This window comes from Columba livia, chromosome W (genome assembly GCF_036013475.1).
Source record: "Columba livia isolate bColLiv1 breed racing homer chromosome W, bColLiv1.pat.W.v2, whole genome shotgun sequence".
In the NCBI taxonomy this organism is placed as follows: Eukaryota; Metazoa; Chordata; class Aves; order Columbiformes; family Columbidae; genus Columba; species Columba livia.
Window position 1 is genome coordinate 21,872,514 of NC_088641.1, and position 27,565 is coordinate 21,900,078.

A 27,565-nucleotide genomic window follows, 5' to 3' on the forward strand; every position below is an offset into this window, starting at 1 on the left:
ACTGAATGTTACAGAAAAACGTGTAAATATTAAAGTAGAATTCCTTAGAAAATGCTTCATCCTGACTTCAATACGTTGCTTGGTAAAAACGCGAAATTGAAGGCTATTCAGCTGTACCTAATATTTGTTGCTCTTAGCTGCTGTAAGATTCTTTTATGATTCTGTGCTGCTTTAGTGGGAGAGTTTGTCATGACATTAAAGCTAGAACTCATTATAAGGGTTCTTTTTTATAAACGGCTATTACTGATTTCTCAACTCTTTATTTTACTTTGTAGCAGAAGGGTTAGAGATTTTTCTGAAGTTATCCTTGAGGTTGTTATAGACGATCACGATAAATAGCACGCACTCGTCAGAATAAATTGCTTAGAATTTATTGCAGCAAGTGGCAAGTGGGCAAACCAGCGCTGGGCAACCGGGGAGTCTGCGCTCCACCACGGCGCACCTTTCCAGTAGCAGCAAGCTTGGTTAAATGTGGTAAAGGATTACATATTCATGGTTATTTCAGGAATGCCTATACATATTCATAACTTTTTCCTCAAAAAGACCATCCCCTTATTAAAATGAGTTCCAAGGAATTATATCTATAGTCTTCACCTTTGGCTCTTTCCTGTTGCGCCTGCGCAGTGTCTCCGGGTGGTCACGGGCGGGGGCCTTTTGGATGAAGGCTGCAGTCTATCTTGTCATGCACTTCTCATCTTTGGCCTAGCACGCTGGGTTTGGCCAAGGCTCCAACGGCTTGATCTGGTTTTCCTCCCGCTTTGTGCTGAAGACCCACGTTATCTCGTTCACACAAAGATGCAACTGGGCCCTTATCTCTGTCAGTCTCTTACTGAATGTTCTGCAGGGTACACTAAATTAGGCTTTTACACATATCTGTGGAACAAGTTTTTTACAAAGACTACATACAGGTTGCATTGTTTAATGGCGGCATGTACTAATATCATGTTATATGCTCAGGTTTCACAGCCACTGATAATATATCCATTTAGACCGGTTTGATTAACAAATATATCGTTAAGTCTATTACAAGGTTGCTGGCTGTTGCCTATACAGTGACAGAATATTAAAGAATGTTAACAGTATACTCTAGCGATAGTTGGTTTTTTACTCTTATTGTGCCAGGCAGAAGCGGTTTTGTTTATCCTTCCAAAAATCTCATTTTTTTCTTTTTTCTCCCTACTTCTGGTTCTTACTTTGTAAACTGGCTGAGTTTCCTTAAAGACACACAGAAAAGTTTTTGTGTTGTTTCTAAAGGGGCCAAAGTTTAAAAACGAGAGATTCCCCCCCTTTTCTACATAATAGAGCTTTCAGGGAACCTCTTTTAAAAGGCATAGTTACAGCCTTTGTGTTGAAAGGTGTGTCTGCTGTCAGGGTTTGCTAATGCAGACAGGCTGGCTGGTGATTAACAAAGGTCATTAGACTTCAGAATCTGGCAGGGGAGGAGGGTGTCTTCTGTTGGAAGAAGGACGATTCCCAAGGGATGAGGACAGGGCAGTCTGTAGGCAGGCCTCCATTCTGCTTCCATGTCCTCCTGCTGGGAAGTAACTGTGTTTTGATTAAGTCCATAGAACTGCGTAAGACTGTATTGCTGGAATTAATAAACATATTTAGCATTCACAAGTTAAAAGAATTTTGGAGATCTTTGCAAATGATTGTTCAGGAAGAAAAGGTGCTGTTTAGACAGCATATGAGAACAGATACTATTGGGGGGTGGGGAGGTAAATCATACAAAAGAGGGAGAGTCCTGTTCTTAGATGATGGTGTTTCCATTTTGCTTTGTTTTGGGTTTTTTTTGTATCATCCAAGGGAAAAAAAAAAGCAAACAAACTTGTGTATCTGAAATAAACAACTCATCCTACTCCAATCATGGATAGCAGCACTTAATGCAATTTATTATAATGTGTTTGATAACAGCATAAGCAAAACAGCGCTGGGTGCACGGGGAGTCTGCGCTCCACAAACACGCACACCAAGATCTCCAAACTGGCCCCTTTTTTATTGTCATTGAGTTCCACATTTCGGTTAGTTTCAGCCTATTTTCGTTTCTTCGGCATTTTGTGTCCTTTCCTTTGCAGTCTTTAGGAGGCCTTCTTGTGGTTGGTCATTTTGGAGGAAGTTCCTCTTTTTCCTCCGTCTTCTTCTTTCTTGTTACCTTCTAGTTTCACAATAGTCTTACAGTTGGTTTAAAGCAAGCCAGGTTTATAGTTAGCCACACAGTTTGCTCAAAGCTTATCCGTTATTTCCTTTGTTCTAGCTCCATGCCCTATTTGGTTAAGAGGGGGTCTTATCAGCAATAGCAATGTCTTTTGTAACTTTCGTAATGTCCTTTTTGTAACTTTCCATGCAAGCAGAATAGCTGTGCTCTTTTAGCAGAAATCATAATTACATTTTTCACAATTCCCTCTTTTTATCCTATTGATTCGTGCTTTGGCTTCAAACTTTGCTAACACTTGTCTTGTGACTGTGTTATTTTCAGGATGAGCAACTTATGTGTTTTACCTTGGGTTGCCATCTCAGGGTCTACAGGCATTGCAGTAATTTGCATTCTTTGAACTACTGAGTGTATTAACCGAATAAGGCACGGAATCATACACGGTAAAAATAACAATCTTAAAAGTACACAAAATAACATAAATCTTAATTTTTCCACTAGGTTTCCCCAAACAATTGGTTACACTAATCATCTATTAGTAAAGAATGTTTTTTTTTTTTTAACCAATATACGTATGACCCATTTGATTTCTTCTACGATTTTCATTACTGCATACCCATTACCATCTATCTTTAAACAACACTCAGAGGTATTCTACTTTACACAAACACCTCCTTCTTCTGCTAAGAGGTAGTCTAATGCTACTTGATTTTGATATACTGCAGCTCAGGTTTGTGATAATAGTTTTGCTATTAGTTTTAGAGCCTCGGCTGTCCGGTTATATATTATTTTTATTACAGCCTATAAGCAGATTATTCTATTTAACATGTACATCAGGGTACGATATCTCCAATGTCTCCAACTCCCATCTTAGACCTACGTTGTCGTGGTTGAGACCGACAAACGACATAGACCAAGTTCTTCCAGGATGAAAGTAGTAGATGCCATTTACTGCCACAAGTGCATTTTTATACAGTTTTACCAATTCATGTGTCTCTTCACTATTGGTTACACGTTACAGCAGTAACATCTCATTGGCTATTTTTGCTATCATCAATGTTACTCTTCTACTCCCTTCTCTCTCACGGGTACATCCTTAACATCTCTGGATACTCCTTTACTCCCATGTTTCTCACAGGTAGGCCTTCATATCTTCAAGGCTAATTTCTGTTCCCATGCCCTCCGTCAGGGAATCCACGGACCCACCGTAGTTCCCCACAATTCCCCCTTTTTGTTTTTGTGCTAAAAAAATTGCATTCATTGTCCACTGCAGGGCCCTTTGCAGCAGAGAAAGCATGCATGGCAACATTAGTAACACAACCACAACAATCATCAAAATGATCAGTCCTGTTTTCACTACTGATAACAACCATCCTAAAAACCCCCAACCACTAAGCAATTTATTTAACAAATCACATCAAAATCTTCACACCCATGTCCTTGAGCTAATAACAAAAAGTCTATCACGACTCTACTCTGCCATGTGGCATGTCTTACAGAATCTACATCTAACAAAAGCCCACTTAAAGCCTTAGAAGTTCTGTTAGTTTGCTTAACTAGCCAGCAGCCTAATTTTTCTAAAATATTTAAAGCTTTTAGCTGTGCCAACACCAGATACAAGAGATCCTAAAACCCTTAACCCTGATCCCCAAAAATCTACATTATCATCACATTTTGACTTATATGCATGCAAAAAATGTTTTTCCTGTGTTGCTTTTCTGTGATCTACTATCATGGATACACTGGGCATTAAGAGAGTTAATCGTCCCAAACTACATGGTCCTCCAACAGTGTTAGAAGGAATTCCTGGCCAGGCTCTGTCTCCACACATCAAGAATACACCATACAGGAGGTTTTGGGGTCACTCTCCCACATTATCAATGGCACCCCTTGGATTCTTCTGCGAGGCATTACACCATCGAGTTTCATTTCTATAGTCACCAAGGGTAGCATTAACATTTTGCAGTTTATCCATTCATGTTCTCCTATATTGTTCTGACACTTTTCACAAACCAGGTTGATACAAGCGTCCATGGGCATAGATGCCAGCAATTCCAGTTCCCATGGTTCGATATCTGCTTCCAGGAGGCAATTAATCCAAGGTGCCATGTTAGTATTATTACAGTTAGTTGCAATGCCTCTGCACCGACCGCTATTTTGAAACAGTTGTGTGATGCTGCTGTAGTCATCAAGGGGGATGCCAACCAAGCATGTGTGGAATGGGTTTTCCAGAGATGCCATAGTTAGGCATATAGATTCCTGGTCAGTCATGTTGGCTAAAGTAATCCACATGTTAGTCTTTGTCTCTTCAGGCATCCAAAACACAGCAGCTGCAACAGTCATTGTCAAGAAGATAACACAGGTTTCACGTTTCGTGCCAGCAACCATTGCGGCCCTTGATCTGTAAAGACACAAACATAGCCTCTCCCCCAGGTTATCAATTGATGTGGCCTTTTCCATTGACCATTAACTAGTGATTTGGCCATAACTAATGTAGGTTCTTTCTGATTTAGCATGGTTTTGGGTCATACTTGCAAAGTGTTTCATCACAGGGCAAATTTGGGCTGCACCACTTAGATATAAGTGATTCATCACATACAATGCTTTTGACAATTGGTTTTGTGGTGTTTTCCCTACTTCTCCCCCCTTTTTGTTTTAAAAAACAAAACAAAAGAAAACAAAACCAAACCACAGTTCAGAATCAGATACATGTGTTGGACCTTGACTACGTACTCAGAATCACAAACCAAATTTAGAGGTTCCTCCTTGAAAGTTCTAAGTAATTCAAAGCTGCGCCAAGTTCTGCTAATTGGGTTGAACCTTCAATAATTTTTACAGAATGATACCAATTGTTATCTTCATGCCAAACCACTACAGCTTTATGAGACTTCCCAGAACCATCAACAAAAACCGTGCAAGTATGTAGGATCAGACCAGATACACGTATGGTCTGTGACCTGATGTTAAAGACTTGCAGGTTTTGCAGCAATTTACATTTTACATTTATGCATGCCAAAAGCTGTGATGTCAGGAAAATCAGCTAGTGCAATTTACAGGGATGTAGACTGCAAATAAAAAATCAGAATTAAATTTCACAAATGGTACATGTATGACAAAAGGATCATAGCCTATTAAGACTTAAATTCATTCCCTGCATTTCTTGATCAGAGTAATAATGGGTATATCAGTCTGTTAGCATTCTCATCATACTGTCCCACAATAGCCACAGGTTGTTTATATGTTGTAGCTGTAAACAGACAAATCTGCAAGTCCAATTGCATGCAGTCAGCCTGTAAGGTTTTCATAAATTTATTCCTCAAAGTTTCTAACTCCATTTTGGCTGTCATATTTATTGGATTTTTTTTTTTTTTTTTTTTTTTTTTTACTGGATTGAAGTCCTGTTTCAGATCTATCAGTGTAGTTTTTGCTTTATAGAAACATTGGCTGTTAATACTGGTGGAAATACAGCATTTGAAATTTCCTTGGAGATTTCTCACTTGCAGCAAGCAGATCTGCGCCATCCAAGCAGCTTCTTGTAGGACATGCAACTAAACAGAATTCTTAGAAAACGTTATTTGAGCTTACAATTTACTTAACAAATCTTAACCTAAGAGAGGTATAGGACTTTCTGGCAACTACAAGAATTCATGCGTTAAGACTTTGTTCCAGATTTGGCATTCTGTTGGTCTCAAAAAATGGCATTTCTTTCGTTCTCTCCCATGACCTCAAAAACTAGCATGGTGAAATTACAAAGAAGTCTCTTACAACTAGTTACCACAGAATAAGTCTATTAACAAATTTCTGGTTTAATTTTCGAGTTTCATTAGAACTACGGGTCTGCTAGGGATGCCTTTAAATTTCACCCTCAGACTGCTCCATTCAGTATTACATTGCTGCAGTCGGGGGGAGAGAAAACCCCCCCCCTTTCACCGCTTTAAAAGCGGGCAGCCACGCAGCTGGTATAATCACTGGTACGAAGTAGGAGGCTCTGGTAAACTCCTCAGTTACAATGAGCTGCACACAGGCCTGGGATATTTTTCTCTTTTGTTTTCCCATTTCATTCCAACCATAATACACTTTATATGCAATTCCAAGTAGCTCAACAATAGTTACATTCCTTAGCTCCATATACCTTTTACAATTTACAGATGTCAAAAACCAGTCTAATAAACATAAATCCATTATTCTATTTTCCTAGATCCAAATCAGTCAATATTCTAGCAACTCTTAAGTACAACCTCTTCCAAACTCACATCTATCATAGCATTTAGGTGTTTGTTTTGTTTCTGTTTTTTGTTGGTTTGATTTATTTTTTTTGTTTTGTGTTTTTTGTATTTGTTTTTTGTTTGTTTGTTTGTTTGCGGGTTTTTTTTGTTGTTTTTTTGTTTTGTTTTGTTTTTTCCAATGCAAATCAGATTTTAACAATTAAATTCTTTTCTGGTCTCAAAATTGGCAAATTAACTTACAGTACCACACCAATTTTTTCTAAAGTTCTGCAAAACAACATTAATTGCAATACAGCACTAAAACCCAGAATTCCACATTTAAGCCACATTCGAGTACAGTATCATTTCAAGTTTTCTTTTTTCAGAATATTTCCCCAAAAGTTACTCTAACGTGTAAGGATACATCCTAAAGGGGAGCAAGGTGGAATTTTAGCAGTGGAACCGGTTCCCATTTGGTAATTATCTCCCCAAACAAAAATATTTTGGTACCAAATAGAAATATGCAAATTAAAATACTGAGCTCAGATATGAAAACCAAATACCAAGTTCAAATATGCAGATAGATCAGAGTTACACTTATTCAAGACTATATCTCAATTTTTGCATTGCACCTTTGAAGCGCTTACTGCTCAGCCAGGTAGCGGTGCTGCTGGGTCTCCCTGACAAAACAGGTCAGTGCGTGCTGGAGCCCAACTGGCACTGGCACCCGTCCCCCCACCACCGTAGCGAGCTGGACTGGGCAAGGCCTTTTTTTTTTTTTTTTTTTTTTTTTTTCAGTGTCTTATCTGGTGCACTACAGTTGTTATTCCAAAACCAGGATTCTTTCAAATCCAGCACATCGAGATGAGAGACAGCCTGTCACAGACTTGCGCAAGTCTGAATGCTGAAATAAAGGTAGCATGCTAGAAAGAAAAATAACAGCTACTACACACAAAATTTTACCATCACATTCACACAGTAAAGAACTAAATTACTCATGATCTTCTGTATTATCACAAAATGCACATTTTGAGTCAACAGATTCTCATGATTTAACAGACTGTGAACTTATCGTACCATATAACAAAGACCTACCAAAACTGCAATATGCTTAAACCGATACCCACAAAGAAAACAGGTTAATGAGGAAAGCATCTTGCAGACTTCAGCAAGTTTACTGTGACCTGTGTGTTATCAGTTAACTCTCTCTCAGCTTGCTGAAGTTCAAACCGTTCCAGCTGTAAAACTGTCTGTAATGATCTAATCATCTCTTGCAGAGATTTATTTTATCCTGCTCTTCTCACCTTAAAAACAACATTGTGAGAAATGCAGTTGTGATTTGTGCTAAGATGTTTAATGTTTACAGATATAACCAAACGAGGCACGGGCTCTGAACCTGGAAAAAGGAAAAGGTGGTTAAGTTCTATGTAAAAAGTTATGAAACTTGCTTATGAAGTTATACTGACAGAGGGAACTAACATTTTAAGGGTTAACCAACCACATAATAAGGGCCTACTAACGAACTAGCACTTTAAGCCTCATAATGAATATCTACTTTAGAGCTGTATGTAACCAATTGTGTTAAGAAAAAAACAGAACCTCATCGAATGCCGAGAGAGGAAGTTTTACTGCACCTAGCTGTAAACTTGAGGAGGCAAGATAACGAAGATTTACAGCAAAAGGGGGTGCCAGTCTGTTTTCAATCGACTTGGCAGCTTGGGTCCCAGTCAATTCAACATAATGAGCCAAAGGTAAAAAGTTCACTGTGACGAAGCTGAAGGAGCCTTCATCCAAAGACCCCTCCTCAAATTCACCAAGTGGCACTGCGCAGGCGCAACAGGGGAGGGTCTATGGAAATGGTTATCTGAGACTCATTTTAATCAGAAGCGGGGAAAGGTTATGAATATGTATAGGCGTTCCTGGGGTCATTATGAATATGTGATACCTTACTGTATTTAAGTACACTTCTTATTGTTTAAAGGTGTGCGTGTTGGGCGGAGCGAATCCCCCACGCACCCAGCGCTGTTTTGCTTATGCTCTAATGAACACGTGTTTAAGGAATGCAAGGAATTGGATTAAACGTTGTTTATCCATAGAAGAAGCGTAAGTTATTTATTTCAATTGGTGACCCCGATGTGATAACCTTGGATAGCTCTGTGTTACCTCAGGTTCAAGGGAGGCGCCCCACTTTAATAGTGGCCCTTGGACTCGGGTGTGCGGTGAGCTACCAACGTTATTCAAAATTAAAGCATAAGCAAAAGAATTGACAAGAATTGAGCTCGCTCCCCCTGAATACTGCAGTTTACCCGTAATCCAGAGTGCACGAAGGTCCCAACAGGAAAAATGGACTGTAAGTACCGCGGGGTCGGGTAGGTCCTGATGGGAAAAACGGACTGTAAGTACCATCAGGTCGGGTAATGTGATTGTGTGACTGGTGTTGGTTGAGACGCAACCTGGTTGCGAAGCGAGTGCGGAGTTGTCCTAAGTGCGGTTCCAACACCCCGCGAGGGGCTTGGCCACTGAAGGGACAAAGCGAGTGAAGCACTCTCTCTCTGTGTTGTGGGTTTGAGCCCCATGTTGTAAGCTAGTGGGTTCAATCCCCACGTTGTAATCTAGTTGTAGTGGGTTCGACCCCCACGTTGTGAGCCAGGTTTCGTGGGTTTGAGGTTCCCACAAGAGGTCGAAGGGGAGGGACCTGCCAGAGGTACCCCCCCGACAGTCCCTTGGCAGGGGGTGTCATGTTAGAGTTTTGGACCCCTCAACAGTCCCTTGGGGGGGGATCATGCTAGAATTCTGGGATGAAGAGAAGTTCACCCAAGGAAAAAGCAAAGGATAAATGGACTCAAGGAGTGGACCCCCCAGTTTGTAACAAAATCCTGGGGAGATACAAGAAAAAAACTAGAAAAACTCAGAGAGATAAGGAGAAACAAAGAGTTAACTCATCCCTCATCCCATCTGTTGGGATGGGACAGTTTATTTGGTGTCAGAAGTGGGATATTCTGTGAGAAGCGGTTCGGGGGGGGATAGGAGCCAGAGGCTCTAAAGGAGGACGGATCGGTCTGTGCTGTGTTCTCCGGCAGTAGGTCATGGCATCCTGGGTCAAGCCAGGCCTGGACTGCTCCCTGATATTGAGTTTGCTGAAAGATTATAAGGCTTGCCAGAGTCCTGAGGGTCTTAGGTGGGCTTCTGGACATTGGTCGTCTCCAGATATTGTAACTGAGCAAATAAGGGACTCGGCAAAAGAAAGCAGATTTGAGATCTCTGCTGTTTTGGAAGCAGCATTGATAGCTGCCCCGGAAGACAAGCAAACTGAGCAAGAGATCATTAAATCACTGTAGACAGATTTACAAGCAGAATGGTTTGAACTTCAGCAAGCGGAGAGAGAATTAGCTGATAACAAATGAATCACAGAAAAACTTGCAGGACAGTCTGCAAGATGACTTTTAGTACTAGCTTTTTTTTCTTTGTGGGTATCTTTTTGAATGTGTTGCAGTTTCGTAAGTCTTTGCCTGTTGTATGGTATAGTAAGATCACAGATTGATCCAAAATGTACATTTTGTGACGGTGAGCAATTTGGCTCTTGACTGTGTGAATGTGGTGGTGGGGTTTTGTGTGGGATAGCCGTTGCTTTTCTTTCTGGCATGCTGGCTTTGTTCTGACATCTGGACTTGCACAGCTCTGTGATAGGCTGTATCTCATCTCGATGTGCTGGATTTGGCTCTTTTGTATGTGCACCCAGTGGTAGCATACCCATACACCCTTCTGAGAGTATTAACACCTAATTTGACTTGGTTTATCGTTTTAGATTTAAAAGATGCTTTCTTTTGCCTCCCTCTCCATGAAGCTAGCCAGACAATATTTGCATTTGAATGAGAGAACCCTAAAAATAAATGTAAAACCCAGCTCACATGGACGGTGTTGCCACAAAGATTCACAAATAGCCCGACAATATTTGGAAATCAGCTTGCTAAAGATTTTGAATCCTGGGAAGCCCCGTCTGATGAGGGACAGATGATACAATATGTGGATGACATTTTAATCGCTACTAGAACCAAGGAGACGTGCGTGACCTGGACCCTATGGACCAGAAACACCTGCAATGGAATAAGGAAGCCACACGCTCCTTTAAAGAACTTGAAAAGGCTTTGATGTCAGCCCCTGCTCTAGGACTCCAAGATGTGAGTAAACCATTTTTCCTACTCTCTCACAAGAAACAGGGAATAACCTTGGGTATATTGGCACAGGATCTTGGCCCATATCGACAAGCAGTGGCCTATTTCTCCGAACAGTTAGACACAACTGTAAAGGGGTGGCCTGGATGCCTGCGGGAAGTTGCTGCAGTGGTACTGAATATACAGGAGGCCTGGAGATTTCCCATGGGTCAGAAAATGACTGTGCTAGTATCCCACACATTGTCTAACAAGATGGTGTAGAAATTATTGTCACTAACATTGTCAACCCAGCTTCTTTCCTCAGTGGTAGCTTTGGAGAACCAGTTCATCATGACTGCCTGGAGACCATCGAAGCAACACAATCCAATTGACCAGATCTAAAAGACATTCCTATTGAAAACGCTGAAAACTGGTTTATGGACGGGAGCAGCTAGCCGTGAGGGTTGTGCATGTGCACAGAGCAATTTGGAAAGAAAAGGGACTTTTGAACTCTCAAGGCAAACATATCAAATGTGCGGAGGAGATATTGAAACTATCGGAAGCAGTTCAACTTCCTAAGAAAATGGCAATCATGCAAAATAAGGCACACCAGAAAGTGAGCCCTGAATCAGAAAAGGCTGGTGGACAGAGAGGCAAAACAAACGGCTAAGCAAAAGGTAAAACCAGAAAGTGCTCTAGTCCTTGGGGGACAGGTCTCTTTAAAAGGTAAGCCAGAGTATACTAAAGAGAATCGAAACTCATCATAGATTTAGAGGAATCATATAATAAGGAAGGGTGGGTTCACACCCCTCAGGGAAAACTTATTGTCCCCTTTCATGTAGTTTGGCCTTTAGTAAGGGAAGAACATAAGAAAGGATTCTGGGGAGTAGAACCACTATGCAAACATTTGATTAGGGAAACAGGAGCTAGAAATTTGTATATCACTGTAAACCAGGTGACAGCAGTGTGATCTTTGCCTCCAGACTAATCCCAAAAATATGCCCAAGCTAGAAATGGGTCAAATGGGGAAGGGGAATGGGCCTGGACCACAATGACTAATTGAGTTTTCAGAACTCCCAGGAAAAGGGGGGTACCAATATTTGTTGGTATTAACTGATACTTTTTCAGGTTGGCCAGAAGCATTCCCTACCAGGAAAGCAAAAGCTTAGGAGGTGACTAGAACATTGATACATGAAATAACACCAAGGTTTGGAGGTCCAGCTGTTATATCCTCTGATAGAGGGCCACATTTTATTTATGCATATGTGAAGTCTTTTGCAGAAAACTTTGGAACCATAGTAGGAAGGTCCATTTCAAGACCTCCTAATATCCTTCACTGCTACCAATATTAAAGAACAAAATGCCTGGATTCATCATTCTAGATTGAAGAAAGCCTGTGAAACACCATGGAGCACCTGGGTGCAACCTGGAAAACTATATTTTTCACAATCAACTTTTAGTCTTTATAGGTGACCAGCCTGGGTGGTGCTTACCGCATTGGTAAGAAGAAACCCAAAAGAACAAAACAAGTAGAATTTTTGGTAGATATGGGGGCAACACTAATTAAAACCTGGAAAGAAGAAACTCCAACCCCATGATGGGAGGGGCCTTTTCTTGTTTTGTTAACTACAGAAACAGCTGTTCGGACTGCAGAGAAAGGATGGACACACGTCTCTCGAGTTAAAGGACCACTGATGGAAGAAAGAACCTGGAAAGCAACTCAAGAACTGGGGGAATTGAAACTGAAATTGACACAGGATCGGCGATGTAACTACTATTAATATTATTAATGTGAATGCCCAGTATACATGAAAATGAGAATGGTTTAATAGTTAAATGTGTTGAACCAAGTTGTATATGTAATTCTCTATATTTGATGTTTAGGTTGTAAATGGACTGTGGTATAAGCATATCCACAAAGGGAACTTACCAACAGGATTGTGTAATAAATGTCTAAGAACAGAAGATAAGGAAACCAGAGCTAGGTTGAGGATTCTAGTCGTCACTGGAAGGACAGAAAAAGAATTAGATTAAACATTGTTTATCCATTGAAGAAGCGTAAGTTATTTATTTCAACATTAATTGCAACAAAGCGTTATACTTCAAGGTTCTATCCTCCAGCCACTTTTCCCATTCATCTAACAAACAGCAGCCACCATTGACCATAATATTTCACAAGATCTTCTTTCCTCATATTTCCAAGTGCTTTCCTATGTTTTAAAACACCTCCCAATACCGATTTCTTAGGAACACGACTGAAAACAGTCGTTTCTGACCTTATCTGGTAGGTAAAAACCATGAGAAGAGGGAGGGAGGGTTGGAAAACAGAGGGCTGCTTGCAGCACGACTGGGAAAAGTGGGGAGAAAGTTTTACGGCGCACTTATACCACAAAGAAACAATTCTAACAACAACCAGTAAAACAATTAACTCACATTCCTGACAAGCTGCTTGATTTTCAGAGAGGCAATACACAGAAACACATAATATGTACTGTAAAACTCGCAGATAACATGTTGATAGCAAACATTAGCCTTCTCTACTGCTAATTTCAACACCAGTGCTTCCTTAGCTTCTAAGTTTTCAACCTGCTTATTGATGGCCTCTTGAAGATGGTTAATAAATTGCATGTAATTCTCATTGGGACCCTGATTAATAGTTGCAGATGATTTGGCTGCTTTGTTGGTTTCAGGCACCTTTATCATAGCTTGATATGCGAGGTCTGTTGACTGCCTCAGGATTTCAGAAACTTATCGTGCCTGTAGTTGTGGTGTGTCAATTAGTGTCTCTTCCAAGAGTTGTGGGATACCTGCCACTTTCAACAAATCCCCATCGTTCCATCCTAAATGATCTATAGCTGTTACATTGCATAGGTCTAATTTTGCTTGAGTCTTTCATGGTTTTTATCTGATCTCTGGGCAACATGTACACATACTCTTTTTCCTGTTAACTTTAAAAAAAAAAAAATAAAAATGCTGCAGACCCTCATCCTCATCCGAGTCATCAGATAACGTGGACTTGAACGGTGCTGGAGAATCATTAGTAACAGGGGGGGTTTGGGGTTTGGAACAGTGCTTTTTTTTTTTTTTTTTTTTTTTTCAAATCTAGCCCAGAGAAGCCACCCCCCTCCACTGTCTCTGCATGTTCCCGTTGCTCTTTTAAACCTCTCAAAGCCTCTAGCAACAAGTGCTATGTTGTTAACAGTTCAGTTGTTTCTTTGGATCTTTCAGTAGTTCTTTGCCCCATAGTAACATAGTCCTTTGTAAACCTAATTCCAGAAGGCTAATACCCTGCTTCTTCAGAAGCAACTTCCATGCAGATAATACAATACCCTCTTCTTTAGATAAGTTCCACCCACCCCGTTCCCGGTAGCTCACCAACTCTTGGCGTGGTGTCTTTTCAAGGATCTGGATCTTCGGCAGCTCCCCCCTGCTGCTCTATCAGCTGTACCAGGCTCCATCTCCACAGCTCGTCTTCGGCTGTCACAGCTTCACCGCTGTCTCTTCTTCATGCGAGATCCTCTTCATGCAGGATCACGTCAGGGTCACCATATGTCGTGGTTGAGACGGACAAACGACATAGACCAAGTTCTTCCAGGATTAAAGTAGTAGATGCCATTTACTGCCACAAGTGCATTTTTATACAGTTTTACCAATTCATGTGTCTCTTCACTATTGGTTACAAGTTACAGCAGTAACATCTCATTGGCTATTTTTGCTATCATCAGTGTTACTCTTTTACTCCCTTCTCTCTCACGGGTACATCCTTAACATCTCTGGATATTCCTTTACTCCCATCTTTCTCACTGGTAGGCCTTCATATCTTCAAGGCTAATTTCTGTTCCCATGCCCTCCGTCAGGGAATCCACGGACCCACCATAGTCCCCCACACTGCGTTCCAGTTTAGAAGGGTCAGTACTAAGTACCATTTTACAGGGAGTATATATATATGTATATATATATATTTTTTATAAAGTTTTTCCACTTGTGAAATACATATTTGCCCAATTACTTCATAACTTAAAGCATCTTTCTAGTCTAGCTTCTCCTGATACGTGTGTTTTATTTCATCTTAATAATTGTTTAGGCCCTACACCTTCTCTATCTGAATATCTGACATTCTAGATCCTACTCCAAAATCTCCTTTTTCCTATATTCTGTACTACCTATACCTGCAAACTTTGAAACATACATTTTCCCAGGTTTTTTTGACTGTAGCATCTTAAATTTATGTGGATGTGACACTGGAGAACCAATTTCGTTTTTCTGCTATATCCAATATTTTAGAAGCACTTTAAGCATGGATTCATGATCCCACGCAGGGGCAGGCTCATGAGTAGGGTTATTAGTCCCCACATGATTAGTATCCCTCTGCCTCCTTCACCTTCTGGGTTGCTTCCAGCAGCGAGGCAAGCTATCTTCTTGGCAGCAAGGATAGTCTTCAGGGAATCCATAGGAGTTGTTGCGTTTCAAATGCCTGTCTTTAAAGGTTTCTCAAGTTTTGGTTCTTACCAGTGCACACCCACAAGACACTTAATTTTGTTTTCTATACTCTACCTGTATTATTTTTTGCCTTACTTCACAACTTTTCGCTAATCCCATGGTCTCACAATTGCTACTATTCCTGAGAATCTAACTCTATTATTCTCCTCTGTACTACTTCCCCCCAATATGTTCTTTGCTTAATCTGTTCACACAGTGGACACAACCCTCTAGGAGGATGACTCCTACGGCAATGGTAATTACTACTTCTCCTTACAGACGTTACATTCAGTCTTTACAAAAAAACCCAACAAACAATTACAATTATCAACTTTAATCTATATTGTGATCTCGTTTTAATTGGTATTGGCCGAGCTAAGATGGAAGCAGCACACCAGACATAGCAGAGGGAACAGGTTCAGGTTCCTACACCCTCTGCCTCTCTGACCTACCGGGTTGCAACCGGCAGCCGAGTGACTTGTCTTCTTGGCAGCAAGGGTAGTGTCCCTGCCTTTCCCATTTATCCTGCCTTTTTGCATGGCGGCTTTTTATCTTTTCCCAACTCTTGGCTTTAACTTCCTACGAATGACAGGAACAGCATGGGACACGATTTTTCTTTCTACACTCGATTCATTTTATAACAGGTTCACTTCCCAAACCACCTTTCATTCCATTTAAAAACAATTCTCACCACTCTTGGCTATCTAATTCTATCTTACCTGTGGATATCAATACTCTTAGCTGGGCTTCTGTCTCTTTATGTTCTATTCTCAGACAATTAAAACATAATCCTGATGGCAAATATTCTCCATGTATGTGCTTATACCACAATTCTTTACAATATAGACACTGAATACATGCAAAAGAGTTACAAACACATTTAGGTTCTAAACACGTAACTGCTTGGTGAATACGCCTGCTATCAACACTCATTTAGACAAAAATACAATTATATCACCGGGTTCCTGGGCGTCTGAGTGATCTTCATTCGCAGTTCTCCTGGTCCTTGGATTACTTCCACTGGTCTTTGATCTTTACGAGCCCTTTAACACAAGATACGTGAGTCCATCTTTGTTCTTCGGTGCGGACGGCTGTTTCTGTAGTCTACAAAACAAGAAAAGGTCCTTCCCATTGCAGGGTTACTCAGAGTGGTGATATAGTGCTGGAAAGATAATCTTGTTTCGACCTTCAGTTTAGACAACTGATGTTTTAAGGTTTGCTTCCTTTTTTCCACCCTCCCAGAACTTTAAAGGTGCTACGAGGTATGGTTTTTTCATATTATACCTAAGACAGACACTATGGATTTTAAAACTTTTAGAAATGAAGTGAGTACTTTGGTCTGAGTCAATAACTAAAATCATCCCAAATTTCAGAATAACTTGTTCTAATAACGTTTTAACTACAAATTGCTCTCGTGGCAGGAAAGGCTTCCACCCAGTGCATTAGTTATTCTATTATAACCAATAAGTGTTTATATCTTCCCACTTTAGGCAGTTCAGTGAGATTATTGGCTGTGTTTTTGTATTAAAATGATACTATAATGAGCAAAGTTTACTTTAGGTTAAGCACGTCCACAAAATTTTCCAATAATCACTAGATACTCAATCAGCTGTCCATGGTTGACTTCTCAGTTCTGGGTTAGGTTTTGTTCTACAATTGCAAGTTAATTACTGTTAGACATCTCATCTATTATTAGTCCATTATTAACTTACTACTAGGCCTTATGGTCAGGTCTTTTGGCCTATCTAGCAACACATTCAGCAGAGCTGTGGCTTGTTTGGTTGCGATGAGAAGATTAAACTTGGGGAACAGATAGTGAAAAATGGATTATCATCTTTTCTGTGAAGTGCTCTAAATGAAGGAGTCATTTGCTTCATGGAAAAAAAAAATGTTTTGAGGTCTAATGAACTGTGCTAAAGGAGACACAGAGTGAGGCTTCACTCACTACTGTAATTTGGTCTCAGAACAGATTCGTTGTTTTTTTGTTGTTGTTAGAGGTGCTGGAGGACACATATTGCAGTGAGCATAGTAATGTAGATTAAAAATGTGGAGTGTCTGTGTGCTCACTGTCCAGAAATAGACTTGCCAGAAGTTTATTTTAGCAGACTGTAAGACAAAGCATTATTTTATGTAGTGTCCTCTCTTTGTGCCCTAGTGTTTTTGGGTTTTATATTTGGCATAAATGGCTGGATTTTGGTATCAAGAGTGTGGGAAGAGGCCATGAACAGCCAGTTCCAGCCAGTTCTGAAACAAATGGAAAGAATCTATTGTGAAACAAACTTTCAAAGAATCAGAGAAGTATATGATGCCACTGCTCATATTTAATAAAGGACAGTTGCCAATAGGGGTAGGAGGTGCACTCTTGGAAGGAAGTGCTTCACACAGGAGCGGTGACACCCTCAAAAGGGACTGCGGCCCATGGTGAAACCCACACTGGAGCAGAGCAGTAAGAAGCAAGGAGCAGTGGAGGAAGCCGAGTAAGAAAAAAGGAGGGGCAGAAAGAAACCATTATGTGCTGATCCCAGTCTCCTGTGCTGCCTGTCACCTTGCTGAACCTGCTGTTTTTGTCCGTATATCAGGGATTCACACAGGTATAGTTTACCACTGTGCTTTGATCTTTGCCACAACAGAGCAGGAATCTCAAGCACGTTCAACAGGGTGCCTCTGAGTCTATCACAGGCCTGTGTTATCTAAACACAGAGGTTCTACTTGTCAACCACCCAAGACTAAACGACAATTAGTATGATATATGTGTTTTTCTATACCCCAACTTCAAGTCACTTGAGTGTGTTTACAGTCCTCCTCACCAATCTTCTGTCTCCTCTTCTTCAGGCTGAACAAACCAAGTGATTTTAGCTGCTTCTCATATGGCTTCATCTCCAAACCCTTCACCAACTTTGTAGATCTCTTCTAAACACTCTCCAGTAGCTTAATATCTTTTTTGTACTGTGGCACCCAGAACTGCACACAGTACTCCAGGTGAGGCCGCACCAATGCAGAGTAGAGCAGGACAATCACCTCCCTCACCTGGCTGGCAATGCTGTGCTTGATGCACCCCAGGACACAGTTGGCCCTCTTGGCTGCCAGGACACACTGTTGGCTCATGTTCAACTTGCTGTCGACCAGAACCCCCAGATCTCTCTCTGCGGAGCTGCTTTCCAGCATCTTGTCTCCCAGTCTGTATGTACAGCCAGGGTTGCTGTGTCCCAGGTGCAAAATCTGGCACTTACCCTTGTTGAACCTCATGCGGTTGGTGAATGCCCAGTTCTCCAATTTTTCCAGATCCCTCTGCAGGGCCTCTCTGCCCTTGAGAGTGTTAACAGCTCCTCCCAATTTTGTGTCATTGGTGAACTTACTTAGTATTCCCTCAAGACCTGTGTCCAAGTCATTTATGAAGACATTGAAGACTGCTGGCTCTACGATGGATCCCTGCAGAACCCCACTAGTAACTGGTTGCCAGCCTGACATAACCCCATTTACTAGAACCCTTTGAGCCTGTCCCATCAGCCAATTGCTCACCCACTGCATTGTGTGTTTATCCAGCTGTATGACAGACATTTTGTCCAGGAGGATACTGTGAGAGACAGTATCAAACGCTTTACTGAAATCCAAAAGGATCACATTGACAGGCTTCCCTTGGTCGACTAGGTGGGTAACACCTGTTTGTTAAACAGGACTTTCCCCTCATGAACCCGTGCTGGCTGGGACCAATGACTGCGTTGTCATTCAGATGTTTTTTCAATAACTCCCAGAACAATCTTCTCCATGATTTTGCCAGGAACAGAAGTGAGGCTGACGGGCCTGTTGTTGCCAGGGACATCCCTGTTGTCCTTGTAGACTGGGATGACGTTTGTCAGCTTCCAGTCAACTGGGACCTCTCCAGATTCCCAGGAGCATTGAAAAATCACAGAGAGAGGTCTCACTATGACATCAGCCAGCTCTTTAAGTACCCTTGAATAAATTCCATCAGGCCCCATCAACTTGTAGGGATCTAGCTGGAGTAGCAAATCCCCTACAAGTTCCATATTGATTGGGAGTTTATCGTTCTTGCAGCCATGGTTTTCTAGCCCAGGGCTATGGGGGCCCCCAACTTCATCTTTGTGTTGAAGACCAAGGCAATGAAATGACTTGGCTTTGTCTGTGTCCCTGTTTATAAGGTATCCATGGTCATCGAATAATGGGCCAATGTTATTTCTGGTTTGCCTTTTGCCATTAACATTTTTAAGAAAACCCTTTTTATTGTCCGTCACAGTTCTGGCCAGCTTCAATTCTAATTGAGCTTTGGCTGCATGAATTTCCTCCCTACAGTGGCGAGCAGCATCTCTATAGTCCTCCCGTGACGCCTGACCTTGCTTCCACTGATCATATACTTTATTTTTTTTGCCTTAGTTCTAGAAGAAGATTCCTGCTTAACCTTGCCTTGCCTGCTAGATTTTCAGCATTTTGGAATTGCCTGGTTTTGTGCTTTTAGTAGGTAGTACTTAAAAAGCGACCAACACTGATGGTCCCCAGCACTTTCAAAAGCTTCTTCCCAGGGGACTTTACTAAGTAGTTCTCTGAGCAACCTTAAGTCTGCTCTCCACATATCCAGAGCTGAGGTCTTGGTGTCAGTTTTCCTCCCATTAGCATAGATTTTAAACCTGACTGCTTCATGGTCACTGTGGCTAATGGGGCCACCAATGGCCACTTCACCCACGGGACCCTCTCTGTTACTGACAATCAAATCTAGGAAGGCACCTTTCCTGGTTGGTTCCCTTAGTACCTGTACCACGAAGTTATTGTCTAGATGCTTTAGGAGTCTTCTGGACCTGTTGGTGCCAGCTGTAAGATATTCCCAACTGACATCTGGCAGAGAGTAGAGATGTTCTCAGCATTTGATGGAATTTATTCCAATGCACAGCATTCTATTCTGGATACACATATTTAGATCTCACTTTGCAGTTATGCTTATGTTTTCCTCTGAAGTCAGGAATTATAGGATTTTGAAAAGAAAGACAAGTGTTTCCATTTTAAGGGATTTTTTAATTACTGGTAATAAAACTGGCAGGGTTTTCTCAGCTTCCAAGAATGTTAGAGTGGGTCTTATAGAAGCAGAAACCGTTGTCATCTATTGTAAGTTTCAGTGCATGAATGTTTGGGAGTAATTTGGTTGTTCTAGCATATAGCTCTGAATGAGTCAAACTTCTTAACAATAGCTCTCCTGAGTAACGGAAAAGTCTAGAGGACAAAGTCCATTGAAACAGTAGTAATTTGTCAGAAGGCTGACTGTAGCACTGAAAACAGCAACTTGCAAGTTATCTATATTGAAACAAAGAAATAAACTTAACAGCAGAGTCAATTATACTGTTAAGCGGCATTCTTTATTTTATCAGTGCTGGGGAACACTGGGGATCATCCTCCATAAGTGCTCCAGCAACTGGATGCTCTTGCATTGCTTATGTTCACATAATTATTACATATGCATTACCGTTTTTGAAAAATTTGACATACATCTATACTAAGAAATAATTGATGATGCTAGTTACAATTGTTTAGTTTCTTACTTACAATACATCTATTAATTATTAGTTAAATATAAACTAAGCACTCTGCTTCTAAACAATGTATCACTTAATCTTCTGTCTCCCTCTTGTCATGCAGAAGGATCTAAAACTTGAAAAATATCCCCTCATTTTGCAGGTGATCAGAAAGCATTTATCTCATGTCAATTGGTTAATGACGGGTATGTCTTTTGTAACTTAATCACAGCATATATGAATTTGGCAGCTTCTCTTCAATATAGGGCTTGCTTTGAATCACAGTTACCTTGATGCCTCTTTAATATTGAGCTTTAGGCTACAGTGATTATGGAATTTCTGGAAATGATCAAGTGATGTGATAGGAAGCTTGGTGTTAATGTATTTTCAGAATTCACTGAATGGCATTTGTGTAAAAACAAAAAAACTCCCCAAACCAACCAAACATGGAAAACCCAAACCAAAACAAACCCCTGCCTCTTTCCTTCTCCTTTCCTTGTTTTTCTTGCAGAATTTTCTACTGCAAAAGATCATTCCTGAACCATGGAGGTGCTACAGTGTGATAGCTGTGATTTCCGAGCTCCATCCTATGAAGACCTAAAAGCTCACATTCAGGATGTTCATACTGCTTTTCTGCAGCCAACAGATGTCTCTGATGAAAACCCTAGCCAGCCAAAGTCTGGCTCCATGAATGCTAGCAACCAGACTGAGATTGAATTTTCTTCTGTAAAGGATGAATTTACAATTGCAGATGAAATAGCAGGTAAACCTCAACCCTAAGCCACTATCTCACATGTGACTTATTTCAGTGCATTTTAATTGGTATGTTCCAGTGTAATTTTAAAAAACTGTTATCTCTATCACTATGGTAGTGAAGTGAACGATGTTTAGTTACAGCCATATTTTTTCTGTAAATTCAAATATGTGGATTTGTTGTCTTGCTATTTTTCACATGCTTCTTCATATTGCTTCTTTTCCTTTGCTTTACACCACCATGAGCTCTAGAAGAGTTTTGAACTTTACTAGTGTACCTTTTTATTTCAAGAAATTTATTTTGGAAATTGTCTATCCCAAATTATGTACCATCTGTTAGTTTTCTGATCATTCTTGTATGCACAGGTCTAATCATAAATGAAGGAATCCTGGTGTGATTAGCATATCCAAGATGTGTGTGTGTGTATCATATGCATACAGGGTAGATGGGGGGAAACTGTTTAATTTTGCTTATTTACATATTTACTTTTTAATTCTTATTTTAGGGCAAAATACAACTCAGATGGGGACCGGAAGTTATTATAGCAAGAGCCAAAGTTTTTATGGTCAACATATGGCTCCAAATCCTAAATCAAACAAGTTTTTCCAGTGCAAATTCTGTGTGCGTTACTTCCGATCTAAAAATCTCCTCACAGAGCACACTCGCAAGGTTCATGGAGCACAAGTTGGGGGGAGATTAGTAGGGTCACACACTGCTGGATACTTAAATTACAATATCGTGATGCACGAGGGGTTTGGCAAAGTTTTCTCTTGCCAGTTCTGCACCTACAAATCACCAAGGCGTGCAAGGATTATTAAGCACCAGAAAATGTATCACAAAAACAATCTGAAGGAGAGTTTAACCCCTACTGCTACATCTGCTGTATGTGAATTGACATCTGCCTCTGTGCCAGTGCAGGAACCTTGCAAGGAATTGCCTGCAGAGGTGATAGAACGGAGCATTTTGGAGTCCATGGTCAAGCCTCTAACTAAGTCCAGAGGCAACTTTTGCTGTGAATGGTGCAGTTACCAGACACCTCGAAGGGAGCGCTGGTGTGACCATATGATGAAGAAACACCGCAGCATGGTAAAAATATTGTCAAGTTTGAGGCAGGAACAAGACAGAACGTGTGTGCAGAGTAAGAGTGCCCAGAATGCCTCTCCAAACTCTAATTATATCTCTATGAATATGACAGGATGTGATATGTTGAACGCTGATATCTCAAACTTCAGAAGCTCTATGGGCAATTCCCTTATCAGGCTCAACTCTTCTATATCCTCTAAGTTTTCTTCTGTGTCTTATCCTCAAATTAAGTCTAAATTACCTTACAACTCGGACATGGTTGATTTATCTGACAGATCCCGCTATGGAGCTGCTGACATGACAAATTCTTCTGTTGACTTGGAAACAAATAGAATGCTAAATGACTCCAGCTCAGATGAAGAGCTAAATGAAGTGGACAGCGAAAATGACTTGAACTCTGTGGACCACCAGACTTCAGGAATATCTGCAGAGCAACTGATGGGATCTGATGGCAACAAACTGTTGGAAACAAGAGGAATTCCCTTTAGAAGATACATGAACAGGTTCCAATGTCCTTTTTGCCCTTTTCTCACAATGCACCGCCGAAGCATCTCCCGTCACATTGAGAATATCCACCTATCTGGAAAGACAACTGTATACAAATGCAATGAATGCCCTTTCACTTGTAAGAGTTCGTTAAAGCTTGGAGCTCATAGGCAATGTCATGCAGGTACAACAGCAGACTGGGACACTGTGAATTCTCAGAGTGAAAACATTGTCTCCTCTTTGAATGACAACATGTTTTCTTATGAAAGTGGAAATATAAATGAAAGGAAGTCAGCTGGGATGACAGAAACAGTGCAGCAGCAACAGCAGCAGTTGTCTCAACCCCGTTTACAGCATCCTTATAAGTGCACAATGTGTAACTATTCTACCACTACTTTGAAAGGCCTCAGAGTTCATCAGCAGCACAAGCACTCATTTTGTGACAACTTACCAAAATATGATGGACTGGCATCCAACATGCCACAAGAGAGTGAGGCAGATGCTCTCACCTCTGTCAGCACAGTGAAGAAAAGCCAGACGTCAATTCTTGGTCTCTCATCTAAAAATAACTTTGTTGCTAAGGTTGCTCGGAAGGTATCAAATGACTGCCCTTTGGATCTCTCACCAGTGAAGAAAAAAACTAGAATTGATGAAATAGCAAGCAACCTGCAGAGCAAAATAAACCAAAACAAACAGCAAGAAGATGCTGTGATTAATGTAGAGGATGATGAGGAAGAAGAGGAAGATGAGGTGGAGATAGAAGTGGAATTAGACAGAGAAGAAGAACAAACAGAACCAGTGGTGGAGGTTTCTAGTTCTTATGTGCCCCAGCAAATGTGGGGGAGAAAGACTAATGATTCCCAGGAGGATGTAAACTTCAAAAATATGCATCATGATTACAATTCAACCAATGGAGCAGAGATTGAACTTACTTTATCTGAAGATGAGGAAGATTATTTTTCTTCCATTAACATGAAAGATCAGCAGAGCCGTAATGCCTCTGTTCTGGGAAGCCAGCCAAATATGTTCGGCCCTGATCAGAACAATAAAAATGTGGAGATTAATGACTCTGGAAAGCTTTACTGTTGTAAACACTGTTATTTTAGCAACAAATCTGCTAGGAGTGTTAGCACCCACTACCAACGGATGCACCCCTACATAAAATTCAGCTTTAGGTATATCTTGGATCCAAATGATCACAGTGCAGTATACAGGTGCCTTGAGTGTTATATTGTCTATATGAACTTTGAAGACCTGCAGCAACACTATGGAGAGCATCACCCTGAAGCTATGAATGTATTGAACTCTGATCACTCTGATCTGATCTACCGCTGTCGCTTCTGTTCTTATACTAGCCCAAATGTTAGAAGCCTGATGCCACATTACCAAAGAATGCATCCAACAGTGAAAATTAACAATGCAATGATATTTTCAAGCTATGTTGTTGAGCAGCAAGAAGGACTAAACACAGAGTCTCAGACACTGAGAGAGACCTTGAATTCTGCTCCAAAAACTATGGCAACCTCCACCCCCATTGTTCATAGGATTACTGTGCCAGCAAGTTTTAAAAAAAGTGCCACAAAGAGCTTTAGTCCTGAATGTGAAAATCAGAAGGCACCTTCAGTCAATTCTGTGGTTGTTTATGACTGTGATTTGTGCTCATTTGCAAGCCCTAACATGCATTCAGTTCTGGTGCATTACCAGAAAAAACACCCTGAAGAAAAAGCATCATATTTCAGAATTCAGAAGACCATGCATATAGCTTCTGTTGACAGGAGCTCTGCTCTGGCTCAAATGTCTTTTGAGATGGGATTGTCTGTCTCCTCAAAACTGTCCAACTTGGCTTCTCAAACTCCACCTCCCCCACCACTGCCCCCAGACCTTGCTCCTGAACTCTATTATTGCAAACACTGTTCATACAGCAACCGTTCAGTTGTGGGAGTGCTTGTCCACTACCAGAAAAGGCATCCGGAAATAAAGGTCACTGCCAAGTACATCAGGCAGGCAATCCCTACTGCGGCAATGATGAAGGCTGGTGAGCTGCCACCTGGGATTCAGAAACTCTCAGTGTCAGTGCAGCAGTTGAGCCAGGGCAGTTCTGAGAGCTCTGTGATTCCCCTTGAGAATGAAATGTTCTTCTGCCAATACTGCGATTATGGAAATCAGACCGTGAAAGGTGTGCTCATTCATTATCAAAAGAAGCATCATGATTTCAAAGCCAATGCAGATGTGATTAGGCAGCATACAGCCACCATTAGAAGCCTTTGTGATTGTAACCAGAATAAATCATCTGGCAGCCTGCCTACTCACACCTCCAGCACTGAACAGGACAAGACAAAGCTGAGATCCCTCAAATGCAGGCAGTGTAGCTACACATCACCTTACTTCTATGTATTGAGGAAGCATATTAAGAAAGACCACCCGAATCTGAAGGCCACGGTCACGTCCATTCTGAGATGGGCATTTTTGGATGGCTTGATAGAAGTTGGTTATCACTGTGAATGGTGCATTTATTCACATACAGAACCAAGTGGTTTGCTTGTGCATTACCAAAGGAGGCATCCTGAACATTATGTTGACTATACGTATATGGCAACTAAACTTTGGGCAGGTCCGGATCCTTCCCCTCCTACCCTTGTGATGCCAACAGAGGCAAAGACCTATAAATGCAGAGACTGCATTTTTGAAGCATCTTCCATTTTGGATATTACTAATCACTACCAGGCTTTGCACCCTTGGGCTATGAATGAGGATGAATCTGTATTGTTAGATATCATTAAGGAGAAAGATGCTGATGAGAAAATTGTCACACAGCTTGATGAAGTTAGGGCCAGGATTAATTCTGAAAACCAGGTAACATCACAGATGGACCAGGATGTGGAGGACCCCAGCCTTTCCCAGGAAAAAACTATTCAGCTGGCTTCTGCAAACCCTGCCATCTCCTCCACTCCATATCAATGTACAGTTTGCCAGTCTGAGTACAATAACTTGCATGGCCTCCTAACACATTATGGCAAAAAGCATCCTGGCATGAAAGTGAAAGCTTCTGACTTTGCACAGGACATAGACATTAACCCAGGGGCTGTGTACAAGTGCAGACATTGTCCATACATTAACACACGCATTCATGGTGTCCTCACACATTACCAGAAACGGCACCCATCAGTAAAGGTCACTGCTGAAGACTTTGTGCATGATATGGAACAGTCGAATGACATCGCCCAGAATGACATAGAAGAGACAAGTAGGATTTTCAAGCAAGGCTATGGTGCATACCGGTGCAAACTATGCCCTTACACCCATGGCACACTGGAGAAGCTCAAAATTCACTATGAGAAATACCATAATCAGCCTGAATTTGATGTTTTTGCTCAGTCACCACCAAAGGTGTCTGCCTCAATGGAGCCAGGCATCATAACTGAAATCAAGGCCTCCCCAGAAATTGCTGCTGATGGTGTTGGAGAAGTCTCTATCTCAGCACCTCATTTCTCCAGTTCTCAATTATTGTCTCACACAGTGTTCCAGTGTCAGCTCTGCAAATACTTCTGTTCTACCCGGAAGGGGATAGCCAGGCACTACCGCATCAAACATAATAATGTTCGGGCACAACCAGAAGGCAAGAGCAACCTCTTCAAGTGTGCTTTGTGTTCCTACACCAACCCTATCCGTAAAGGGCTTGCAGCACACTACCAGAAAAGGCATGACATTGATGCTTACTACACTCATTGTTTAGCAGCCTCCAGGACAGTAAGCAACAAACCCAATAAACTGATCATTCCATCTCCTCCCAAAGATGACACTACTCAGTTAAGCGAGGAGCTGAGGAAGGCTGTGGAAAAGAAGAAATGCTCACTTTGTTCCTTTCAGTCTTTTAGCAAAAAAGGTATTGTATCCCACTACATGAAGCGTCACCCTGGTGTTTTCCCAAAGAAGCAGCATGCTAGCAAGCTGGGGGTTTATTTCACTGTCGTGTATGCCGATGAGCACGAAAAGTTAACTCCAACTGAGGAAAGGAATTACTTTGAAAAGTCTGAGGTGGAGAGCAAGGCTCAGGAAACTGAGTGGCTTCCCCTCAGATGCATAAAATGTTTCAAGCTATCCTTCAGTACAGCAGAGCTGCTGTGCATGCACTACGCTGATCACCACAACAAGGATTTGAAGAGAGATTTTACCATAGTGGGAAGTGGCACCCACTTTCATAATGCTGTCTACCAGTGCAAGCACTGTGATACTAAATTGCATAGCATGACAGAGCTGACCTCACACTTGAATAGTCACAATGAGGAATTCCAGAAGCGTGCCAAACGTCAGGAGAAGAGGAAACAGCTTTTGAGCAAGCAGAAATATGCAGATGGTGCTTTTACAGATTTCAAACAAGAAAGGGTAAGGATCTGTGTGTCTGGTCTCCTCTGCTTCCTCTCCCCCAGGGAGAAAAGCAAACCAAAAGCTGTTCTTCTATACCCCAAGAGGCTCCTTATATACTCATGTTCTCTTTGTCAGTCAAATGAATGTAGCTTAATGAGTGATTCAGCATGTCAACGAGCTCTATAAGTCGGTTACGTATTCTGCTTTAATTTCCAGCATTCTCCACCTCTTCCTAGATCCATGGGAAGCTCTGCTCCTTCCAACTGTTTACTTCAGGATTTGCCCTGTCTTCCTTCCTCCTTCCCACCCTGGCTGATAGAGTCCCTTGCGACGCAGTGCTAAAGGGCAAAGGAGTCCAGGAAAGCTGGACATTC

General features: G+C 41.3%; 1 protein-coding gene across 10 annotated transcripts in view; it reads left to right on the forward strand.

The window, feature by feature from the left end:
- Positions 1–27,565, forward strand: part of LOC135575271 (zinc finger protein 462-like) — a 166,033-nt gene that overhangs the window by 70,161 nt on the left and 68,307 nt on the right. For all 10 annotated transcript variants that reach the window (XR_010468758.1, XR_010468759.1, XR_010468760.1 and 7 more), the window contains exons 2-3: positions 21,015–21,266; positions 21,763–27,209. Coding sequence is in view for 7 of the 10 variants with exons in the window: in XM_065045043.1 (XP_064901115.1) it covers positions 21,047–21,266; positions 21,763–27,209 (5,667 nt within the window). In the remaining 3 variants the exon portion in view is untranslated. The remainder of the gene's footprint in view (positions 1–21,014; positions 21,267–21,762; positions 27,210–27,565) is intronic.